Source organism: Strongylocentrotus purpuratus, unplaced genomic scaffold, assembly GCF_000002235.5.
Source record: "Strongylocentrotus purpuratus isolate Spur 01 unplaced genomic scaffold, Spur_5.0 spur5_scaffold_5, whole genome shotgun sequence".
Taxonomy (NCBI): domain Eukaryota; kingdom Metazoa; phylum Echinodermata; class Echinoidea; order Camarodonta; family Strongylocentrotidae; genus Strongylocentrotus; species Strongylocentrotus purpuratus.
Genome location: NW_022145611.1, coordinates 5,924,944 through 5,936,968, shown reverse-complemented (window position 1 = coordinate 5,936,968; position 12,025 = coordinate 5,924,944). Strand labels below are relative to the sequence as shown.

The window sequence follows — 12,025 nt, the reverse complement described above, 5'->3', positions numbered from 1 at the left end:
TTTCCACTCTAGATGGGAAGTTAAGGGAATTTCAGTATAAACTTTTACATAACATCATCTTTTGTAATGATAAATTGTATCTTTTTGGATTAACACAGTCAAATTTATGTTCCTTTTGTAGAAAAGAAGTAGAAACCTATCGTCATATCTTCTTTGAATGTTCTGAAGGGTCCAGAATATGGAATGAGAGGGGAAACAGTTTAAAGATGTTTCAGTTTCTTAATATGCAATGGATTGATGTGTTGCTTGGTTTCAGAAAAAATATGAAAGATAATATATTGTTAAATCATGTATTGATTTTGGTAAAATATATGATTTACAGTAATCGTAAAAAAGGAAAGTTCCCATCTAGTAAATAAATATGTAAGGCTGTAGAGAACTCAAAAAAAGTTGAACATGAAAAAGCAAAATTAAAGGACAAACTGCCAATACATTATCAAAAATGGGAAAATTTTACCCCTTAAGGCAGGGGAACTGATTGTATATATATTGTAATTCCTGTTTCCTGTTCACTCCCTCACTTTCTCATCGATCCGGACACTTACCTGCTATCGTGTTTGCTTGTTGTTTATATTTTATATTTTTATTTTTTTAAATAACGGTATAGTTAAAGACCTCCACTCATTATATGTAAATATAACAAATTTTGTTATCATGGTTTATGAAGCAGCACCTTCACCTTATACTTTTTGTTTATATAAGAAAATCTTTGTTCAGATTGCTTAATTTATATCGAACTAATTAATTTGCATATCATGTTGTAAAAATTGTTCCTTTTTATAATGTTGTATCCAAGTATTACAGTCACCTTTTCCTTTTTTTAAAGGATTTGGAGCACATTCTGTACACTTGTTCGAATGTGTTCTATATTAGTTTGGATACTTATGGAAAATATTTTTTAAATATGTCTGTGTTTATAATGTATGAGACAATGTACTACATGTATGTTTATACTGTAAGAACAATTGTGTTCCTATTCATCATTTTGTATAATTATGAAGATCTGAATAAAGGCAAAAAAATTAGGAACAGTATAATGCTGCAGAGGCTGCCCTGGGTAAACAGGACAAATCCTGGCTAACTCGGCTCAAAGACAACTCAGCCCAGCTGCAAAAACAGACAGTTTTTGTCAATTTACCCTAACCCTAACTCTAACCCTAAACCTAATCCTAAACCCAACCCTAAACCTGCAAAAACTGGCCATTTTTGCAGCTGGGCATAGTTGTCTTTGAGCCGAGTTAGCCCGACTCCAACAGGACATACAGTACTTGTATCATCACTATTCAAGACAGCGAAAATTCCTTATTTCTTCACCTTAAATCGCTGTGCCTCCAGATAAAAGACAAGATCCTTGTCCAGAAACTCTGCTCCTCCGTCCTTGCCATTGTAGTCCATGAGGTAGCGATGGAAGTACATGAGCTTGTGGGACGGGATCCCTCTGGCCGACTTGATCAAGAGGGTCTGGAACTCGTTCTTGTCCTGGGCGGTGGGCATCTGTTGACCAGATTGCTGCCGGAGGTCAAAGGTGAAGAAAATGTCATTGTCATGGAAACGGTGACAGAATGATAAAAAAACTACAGTTGCAAGCATTTGCAAATATCTTTTATGTTGGTTTTATCATTAATAAATAATGCATTGGATAAAGGAAAAATTAGCCTCATCTCAACTACACATATGCTATAATTAGGATTAAGAGTTAGGATTAGGATTAGAGTTAGGATGAGGATTAGAGTTAGGGTTAGGCTCAGGGTTATGGTTAATTCTGTGGTAGGGTATTACTAGTATTCAGGGTTTTCTTTACTACAATATGAATGCAATGTGCTATTGAGGTCTCTGTAATATGTCCACACATTTGAAAAGGTGATACACTTTTATGTCAGTTGATATCTTATTAGTACTGGGTATCAACCGTGTTGATAGTTGACAAAGAAAATGAGAGAGATGCCAGTATGGTCTTTGAAGAAGGAATGTCAGTCCAGCTTTATGTGTTTGGACTATTTCGCTCTGTATGAGAGCTGAAACAATTACTAAATAGCAACGTTTTCTATTCATTTATTTATTTATCATCACATAAAATGGCATCAATAAGGGTCAACAGACCCAATGAACACCTTTCACAATTCAAAGATATTGTAAATTCATTTCTTTTGGTGACTTGAGGGATTTCTATCATATTGTACTTACATCTCAGCATTGTAAATCAAATATAAAAATGAATGTTACAATCACCAATTTTGAAAATACTGCAAGTGCATACAAGTTGCCAATTTCAAATCTTTTGCTGCACTTCCACACTTTTGTTGCAATGAAACTGGATATTGTGCAGTCATATGTGCTCTTCAGTGCATGATATGTGATCTTAAGCAATTCTCAAAATATCACACAATAGAGTGGTGAAGTGTGACGTCATCAAAAATCTATTGTTAGAATTTCTCCAATTTTTCTTCATTTTCCGAAAGAGCTCCGGCGCCTAACCATTAAGAGCATATAACACAAAGTTCCTATAGGAAATATATTTATTCAAATGGTTATATCTCGGCCAATACTTAACATCTTTAATTGGTTTTCAACATTTGGACATTATTTTTGGTGCTCTTTCGGAAAAAGAAGAAAAAATTGAAAAATTTTAAAAATAGATTTTTATGACGTCACAGCTTCGGTACTCTATAGAGCAACTCATCATTTATCAATATATACAGAGGATATATATATATGGAAAGCAAAAACTAATTCACAGAGAGTTTAAAAAGCTTTTTAAATGATGTCACATGAAAGAGAGAGAAGGAATTTTTTTTTACCAAGGCAGAAATTCTTAAAAAACCAGCACCTTACAAATTCCCCCCAAAAGGCAGACTATATAATTGTATTATAATGATAATAATAATAATATAATTATATGCTACAGTTATACCTTTGAAAAAAGTATCAGCGCAATTAAGAAAAAGAAAGAAATGAAACAAATAGAAATGCTGCAGGGAAATCTCTGACTAAAGAATACATACATCAATTAATCAATCAAATAAATTTGTTTTAAAGGGATCGTTTAACAATGTTAAATCTGAGATGCACGGCCCTACGTGTTATCAGTGTCTGTGATATGATGTAATATTGAAGCCCTAAAAAAATTGCGCTTCAAAATGATCAAGAAGTGCCTCAAAAAAGTTAAAATCTTTGGGTGACCGGTTTTACCATACTCGTTTTCCCCAATAGACTGTAGTGTTATGAAAACCGTCAGGCGAACGGTTTTCAAAATTTGTAATTCCAATCATAAATATCTTGATAATCAGACAAGCGATCGGCTTGTAAAAGTCACGGGGTTCCTGACTGACCTAAAGGTTTATAATTATCATTGCATCATGAGCTAAATCCAGAATATGTTTTCAGAATCTGAGACAAAGTTACCGGGTCCCTTTAAGAGCAGTTTTGAATTGTTGAACTGTCTTAAATTGCCATAACATACATATCTAAATTGGTTAAGAGCTGCATAAAGCTGGTTATGTGAGAGCATATGAGAGACGACTGAGCAAGCACCACTGCATGTTTTATTCCGCATAAATATAAAGTTGTTAAATGGCAACAAACATACTTTCCACTTGAGCTTAACTTTTTTTTAAAAATATGGCCCCTGCCTTGTACATTTTGTGCTGCTGACGACAAAAGTCATACACCCTTGCAAATACAACACATTCCAAAACAAAACACAAAAGAGAGATAGCAAGAGAGAGAAAGAGAGAGTGAGAGGAAGGGAGAGAGAGAGAGGGAGAGAGAAAGAGAGAGAAAGAGAGAGAGAGAAAGAGAGAAAAAGAAAAAGAGAGAGTAAGACAGAAAGAGAGAGAAAGAGAGAGAGAAAGATGGAATAACAACATGATACAAAGATCATACATATTAGCAGCCTTACAAACAGAGATAACAGTTTCCAGCAAAAACAAGAAGACAAAAGCAGGAGGTCGGAATACAAACAAGAATTATAAATAATTACATCATTTACATGTATACAGTTGTTATTTGCAGTTCAGCGGAACGGACATCCAACATTTGGTGAAGCGACACATTTTGACCGAAAAAAAGTGAATATTTGTAAATTATTAGGGTTATTTAAACAAGAAATACACACAGTTATTCAATTATTAGATCAAATCTACATGCAATAAATACTACACAAAATATTAAAAACCACAAAACACATGATTTCAATTATTGAATTAAATAAAATACATCAAATAAACATTTATACATACATGTTATCAAAAACAACAAAACACACAGTAATGCAATTATTTAATTAAAAGTTTAGACATCAAATAACCACAGTTAATTAGTTCTAGGTTTACTTACTTTATGCTGTTATCACAATGAAATACAATGAGGACGTAGTTAATAGGAAGGAATGGTGAGTTAGAGTTTGATGAAATGAAATGGCATGACAATGATGACAATGATGAGATTGAATTAATAACTCACATAAGTAACATTTTTCTCAAAGAAAGATGAAAGCTACACTAACAATCAAAAGTACAGATGTGATGAATTAGAATCTGATGAAAGTGAATGATAATGATGAAAATAGGTTTCAGATTTAAGTTGGTTAAATCTAGAAAAATACACAATGACACACATTTCTTTCTCAGGTATGATTTTACAAAAAATGAAAGAATTTACATGAGCACAAATGGGATAGGTTAGAAACATTAATGAAAATATGTACACAAACTACCAATTGATGATGAATCGAACTTGAACTTAATCCGACTATTTAAATTTATTGCTTTCGTGACTGTTCTCCATTTCATATAAACAATAATCAATAATGGATATTACGGCAAGAACAAATGGAGCATCATCAAAACAAATACGTTAGGATTCACATAAAAAAGTTATATGTACCTGCAGCAGAATTAAATTATGTTGCATGGCCATTAAATGAATGTTTTTGACAATTTTAATACTTGTGCAGTTAGGTGGGGAGACAAGATAATATGCCTTCCTTATACTGTAATCCAAAATAAAAGTTTAGTACTAAAGTAAGTTAAAACATCACAGAAGTGATTAAACAACATAGACAAGTATCATATCAACTTGGACAACAATTATACAAAAATATGGTTATTTGATGATTGTTTTATTTCATCTTTTGTCATTTTTGTTAGCATGTGCAGACAGATTGAATATAATTGAATAAAAGAAGGGGAAAGAAAAGGCAGAGTGCATGCTTATTTGATGATTTTTATTATTATTATTATTATTTTTATTTATTTATTTATTTATTTTTTTTTTTTGGGGGGGGGGGGTCATTTTTGTTAGCTACTACAGTCTACAGACAGATAAAATTGAATCGTATTACATTTAAAAAAGGCAAAATTTTCATTTTTGTTATGGTTATTCAATTCTGATGTTGTCATTGTGTTAGTTCATCCAGACTTATAAACATAATCAAAATAATATGAAAAATAACAACAACAGAAAGTGCAGGTTTATTTGATGGTTACTTATTATTTGTCATTTCATTAATGTTTGCAAACTTTGCATACACACAAATGTTATAGAATTAAAATTAAAAAACAACAAAAAGACAAGTTTTTGTCTTCAATAATTTGTTTTGTTAGTTGGTGCAGAGAAGCAGACAGACAGGAAGCCACAGCAGCAGAAAAGTCTCTCTTACCGGTCCCTTTCCTCTGCGTCTTCTCTTATAAGCTAGAACCATACTCTGAGTACTCTCTGTCCTGCTCGTAGCCGTCCCACCCTCAGCTCGCTCACCTCCTGGCTCCTCTCCAGAATCCATGTAACTCTAAAATTTCATTTTTGTTCATTATTTCATTTTTTTCATATTAATTGTGGAAGGCATTATGGAATAAGCCCTCAGAGGTTGGTCAATAATAAAACAGGTTTTGATATATACTGTTCACAACCTGAATAAATTGTTCACAATTTATTCAGAAATTGTACACATATTGTCATAAAGAAAACAATGAAATAGACATTTTTCACGATTTGTTCAAAAAGCGTTCACATATTGCCATAAAGAAAACAATGGAAAATATATATTTATACATGAATTATTCACAGCTGAAGAGTATATATATATATATATATATATATATGAGTAACCTAAAATACAGTTTACACTGGTCATTCTTCACACTGAATCAATAATCTAAGGAAGAAAGTCTATGTGTATGGCAGGATACATGAGCAACAATGTCATGATACTTCAAATTAAAATCATAACATTTGAGGAGTGTGCCACTTATGTCTTGAAATGAAACTAGACAATTTATTTTTGGCACATACATGTACCCTTGTGTATTGTGATTATTTGAATAATCACAAAAAGGATACTGTTAATGTCACTCAGATTTGACATCAAATGAATCACAATTGACCTCCTTGAGTCCTACTCTATTCTTTGAAATCATACTTGTGTATGTCTAAACAAAAGTGGTTTACTAGGTTTAGAATGAAGGCTTCAAGTTGTACAAAGATACATACAAATATCTACAGTATCTACAGTGAAATTGAATTGGGAGGATATCACAGTAAAATACAATACTTTCGGTTGATACTGGAAAACACATGTACCGTATGTGAAAGTGTCTGGAAATAAATACTGATGAGTTGTTACTCAGTTGCAATGACAAATTAGTATACATGTATATGAATCCTAAATCATTTCATATACATTTACACTTGAATCTATAGGCTATTTTTAGTAATATCTCAATGGTCAGAATGCAAATTGCACATGTACATTAGTTGTTGCTAGGTAGGACAAAAAAAATGGCTTGCCTGACCTAACAACATATAATATATGTAATTTGCATACTTACTATTGAAATACAATTATTTGTAATAAGTGACTGAAATAATCCATATCGATCAAGGCACTTCACAAAGACATATGCATCAAAATTTGGTTACGGTACATTACGAAAATAGCCTATTTTTGTTTCATATGATGATTGATGATTGAGAATTATGTACAGTATTTCATGTCCTAATGAGGTCACTTTCGAAGCTTGTACTATCAGTGGAAGAAATAAACATAAGGAGAGAGTTAACTTACTGCCCAGAAGTTCTGAAAAGCCTCTTCTATCTGCGGCAGAACTGATTTGGTAGCCATGTCCATGGTCTTGGTAGAGAGACGATCTCCCTCTGTGTTCTGCCTGGCTGCTACATCTCGACTCATAGGGATGGACCTTCAAGTGTAAAGGGTATAAAAGAGGGAAATATGTAGGAGGGAGGGAGAGACGGAGAGATGAAGGGAGAAAGCAAGAGAAATACAGTTGTCAGGATGAGCAAGCAAGAGAGGGAGGTAGAGAGATAGAGAGAGGGGGATAGAAAAGAAATAGATGATAGAGAGAGAAAGAAAGAGGACAGAGAGAGAGAAAGGGAGATAGGTGTTGAGGGAAGGAGGGGGAGAGGTAGAAACGGCAAGAAAATGGATAAGAAAAAGTTCAGAGAAAGATAATAGAAAGATACATAGATTTTAGGGGGGAAGGTGGGAGGAAGAAACAGAGAGAGAGAGACAGGGAGAGACAGATACAGAGAGAGAAGGAAAAAAAGATCAAAACAAAGGGACAAAGAAATTTCATAGAATTATGGAAAGATAAATTAAAACAAGACATGTCAAAACTCAAAAGAGAGGGTTGTTTATAAGATGGAAGAGAATATATTGAATGTTGAAGAGAAATGATAATAAGAACATGAAGAAATATCAGTAAAGTGCTAATACAAAGGTTCATAATTTCAAAGCACTTCCTTATGTTGGAATAAATGTATCATCATTCAGCAAAAATACCTATTATGTTGAATAGGAAGTAATTACTCTGAATTCCAAAGTACTGGTATGACTTTTTCAAAATTATGATGCAATGGAAGTTCAACATTACTAATATCAATATCCTATAAATCAAGTTTTCAAAGTACATGTAAAAGAACATATAACCAATGCAATTTTATCTGAAATCTCCTAAATGTGGATTACAAGACATTGTTTTCTTGCCATTGATACCCTGTCATTAGGATTAAATCTATAACTGCATTCATGTACACACAGTCACACACCAAAATATTGATCTTGTCTCGATGATAAGTCATCAGATGCTTTTTTTCAAAAAGTAAACATACAAATTGACAAGGAGAAGCCAAGCAAAGCAAAGATAATAACCACTACCGATCAAAACTCAAAGTACATTAACCCTCTCACACATGTAAATTGTAAAAACAAAAAAATGAAAGAGAGAGGGAGAAAACCCACCTAATAAAGAGAAAGGAGAAAAGAAGAAATGACAGATCACAGGGGTTCATTCATCAATTCAGAGAAAAACAAGTAAAAGAGAGAGAGAGAGAGAGAGAGAGAGAGAGACACAAACCTCAAAGTACCTCTTTCACACACATAGCTTGTAAAAAGAAAAGAGAGTAAAAGAGAGAGAGAGAGAGAGAGAGAGAACCAAACCTCAAAGTACATTAGCCCTCTCACACACATAAATTGTAAAAAGAAAAAAAAATGAAAGAGAGAGCGAGAAAACCCACCAAATACAGAGAAAGGAGAAAAGAAGAAATGACAGATCAGAGGGGTTCAGTCACCAGTTCAATTCCAAGCCCCATTGAAAAGAACCTAGTACACAAATCACAGTGTGCACAAGCAAACAAAGACTAACAATAAATCCCCTCTCATCATTTATCCATAATTGTTACAGGTTATATTATGCACTGACTTTCCCTTTCGACCTACAAATGTTTGTTGTTTTGTAAAGTGCCTTGGCTTTCCAATGAACATTTTAACATCTCACCTACATTTTTCTACCTTAAAGTTGCCTTTCACCCACATCCTACCCACCTACACGACCCCCGACCTACATCTGGCCGCACAATCCAAAGAGATGTATGAATAAAGGTTGCGTAGCCAACACGATTGCCCTTTGTCAAGACATTTTACGGTATTCAACACCACTTATCACCTAATTTATGCAACATTGCGATACAAATTGCATAAAAAATAATGCTAAAGTTCATTTCATTTGTATGAAAACAAGGCACAATTTTTGCAAATTGCTCCTGCCCCCCCCCCCTCTCTCTTTCTCTCTCTCTCCTTTCTCCTCTCTCTATCTCCATCCCTCTCTCACTCATCGCTTTATCAAATGTTAATTTGTAATAACCCTTACTTTTTAAGTGTGTACAGCAAATGCTTGTCAATAATAATTACATTAAAAATACAATTACCACATATATCACAAACAAAATAAAGGGAAAGAAGGTTCACATATCTGCAAGTTCATATGATAAATAGAGTAACATTGATCAAATACTAAAAGCAAATAAATAAATTAAAACCAAAGAACTACAGTAAAGAATAGTGATGCCACATTTAGCATAACAAGTTGACATATTCATGTAAACACAGATGTAAATAAAGCAACTATAAAATATTGCAGCACACAGATTAAAATATCGGTTGTATTTATGGCCTTTCAAAGCAAACATCATTCCAAGATAAACATATCGTCTAGCCTTTATTGGCATTGAGCGAACTGTGAAATCTATGGGTCGACACACTTTCATGAATAATATTTATCTTTTCCATTTGAGGTTCACTGATCTGTCAAAATGTGTACTCATTTCTATTGAGTAAATTGGGTTACTCCATTTCGGGAATGGGGTGCATGGATGAAATGAATAACTGTTGTCTTCAATATTCAAGTTTTATCGTATTCATTTAGATATGAAAATATTTTGGGGATACAAAGAGAGCTTAATGTTTCAAAATAAATAGAAATTTCATGTAAATCTCATTCTTTCATGCATCTGTATTTCCATCCCAAATGTAATACTACCCTATGCGATCTTGGACTAACACAGCTTCTTTGTCATATAGTTATACGTCGTTGGAGCAATAACAGGAATAGTGATGATTAGATTAATTTATATAGCACTGCAGCTACTATATAAATATACTCTACTGGGCTGTAATGAAAACAATGCCTCCGCTACTCCTAAGAGTGCTACTTTACAAACACATAACACAAAATATTCAAAAGCCATTCAAAAGCTCCTGAAAAAAAGTGTGTCTTCAACAAAACTTTAAAGACAGCAACAGTTGAGGCTTTCCTTATGTCTAGTGGTAGGTTATTTCGAAAGTTTTTGAATAATAACCTTGAACAAACTATAATTGGAGATTTCTACATAGATTTTTATTGGTCAGGACAGCCCTAGAGTCTCCATAAATTAACACATACAATTTAACAAAATCAATAACACTTCTCTAAATTGTGTATGAAATGGTATGAGCTAAGCAATATTCATTCACCATTCCAATATTTCCTAACAGCTAAGTACTCAAAGTTTGGGAAAAAATCAAACAAACAAATAACCCACCATATTGAAAAATCAGTCCAAACGGTGAAGGGAATGAGAAATGCTATACAGGCGTCATGATGGTATGGCATTCTATTGAAAGTACTTGTTTTTTATTATGATATCTATGGTTTTAAGGTTATCAGAATATTACTGATATTCCCTAAAGGTCTTGTTTTATATACAGATAGATTTTTGACCCCATTTATCCTTTTGGATTCTCTATATACACATCAATGATTTAATACTCTGTGCCAAGGAACGATATCGCTATTATTACTCGACACATGTTACTATTAAAATACTTCTAACCAACTTCCACCACTGTGCAACCCAAACTGAACGAAAAGTGATTTAAACTTATACCACATATAGCACAAATACCTTCCTTTCCTCCGTGTATGGTCACTGCTAAATGAATAATGTAGTAATAATAATAATATGCTTCCAAGACAAGTCATTTAATACAACTTTACTAATGGTTGTATATGACAAATTATCAATAGCCATTCTGCCAATAGGATACTCTATAACAAATATTGTACTTTATATTAATATATATACATTGTACATTATATTTGCATACATGTAATTCAATTATGTGCATGTTATTGATTTCATCAAATAAGCATTTACAAAAAGAAATGAATATAAGGAAAGCAGAAATAGTTGAGTGTATGTTTAATAGCCTATTTTCATAATTCATAAAAATTATTTTTGTAACCGCTTTTGAGATAAAGAGCAAAGCTGATATCCAACCTGGCTAACTTTCTTTTCTTTTTTTTAAAGCAAGATTTATTATTCTGTAATCAAATAATTTAATACAAATATATTGATAACTCTCTGTAAATATCAACATGATGGAAACAAAAAGACCCAGAGAATGACGTTATGCTGATCAATGTCAAATTTGACATGAATTCTAAATCCCCAGTATTTTAAAATTTACCAGCCTACAAAATCTAATTGCGACTGAATTATTATTTTTTAAACCAACCCCAAACCAAATCGATTAGCAAGTACAGTTGGCAAGAACTTTAATTTTCAATTGAATGTTCCTCCTCGAAATCTTCTGGTAGAAATTTTATTCTGCTTCTAATTTAAGCATGAATTCAGTATCAAAGTAAAATTCTGGGTTACGTACACGCCCGATCTAAGTCACACCAGGCTACACTGCTTTTGATAAACAACAAGCATTATGTTCAATACATCGACTACCAAATGCACTTACCTCTTGGAGTTCGGATCAAAGAAGTTACTGTAGATCTGCTTGGAGATTGATGTACGTTTGTCTGCATGGTTTTCAGGGATTCGCCAGCATATATCAACATCAGAGTACATCTGCACCATGTTGTTCACATCCTTACTCTCAAAGTCTTGAACGTAGGTCTTGAACAGATTCATAACGCTGGGAAGAAAAAGGAAATAAATGTCACTGATCACAGTGAAAATTTAGTTGAATGCTCTCACATAAGTTGTGGCAGCAAATGATCAAGCCATCATTTTGTCAAAGATACAGGGAGAAGACTAGGGTTGCGATTGGGCTTTAGGTCAGGCTTAGTGTTAGGTTTAGGGAGGCTTAGGGTAAGGTAAGGTGTTAGGGCCAGGGTTGAAGTTAGGAATTTGGGTAGTGCAAAGAAAATATATTGGAAAACCTCACTTTTAGGTTATAATT

The 12,025-nt window shown here is 33.2% G+C and overlaps 1 protein-coding gene across 4 annotated transcripts in view; it reads right to left on the bottom strand.

The window, feature by feature from the left end:
• LOC575237 overlaps positions 1-12,025 on the bottom strand; it is a 41,077-nt gene that overhangs the window by 11,047 nt on the left and 18,005 nt on the right. For all 4 annotated transcript variants that reach the window (XM_030998796.1, XM_030998797.1, XM_030998795.1 and 1 more), the window contains exons 16-19: positions 11,582-11,758; positions 7,061-7,193; positions 5,660-5,785; positions 1,315-1,509 (exon numbers count right to left, since the gene is read on the bottom strand). In XM_030998796.1, coding sequence (XP_030854656.1) covers positions 1,315-1,509; positions 5,660-5,785; positions 7,061-7,193; positions 11,582-11,758 — 631 coding nt within the window. The remainder of the gene's footprint in view (positions 1-1,314; positions 1,510-5,659; positions 5,786-7,060; positions 7,194-11,581; positions 11,759-12,025) is intronic.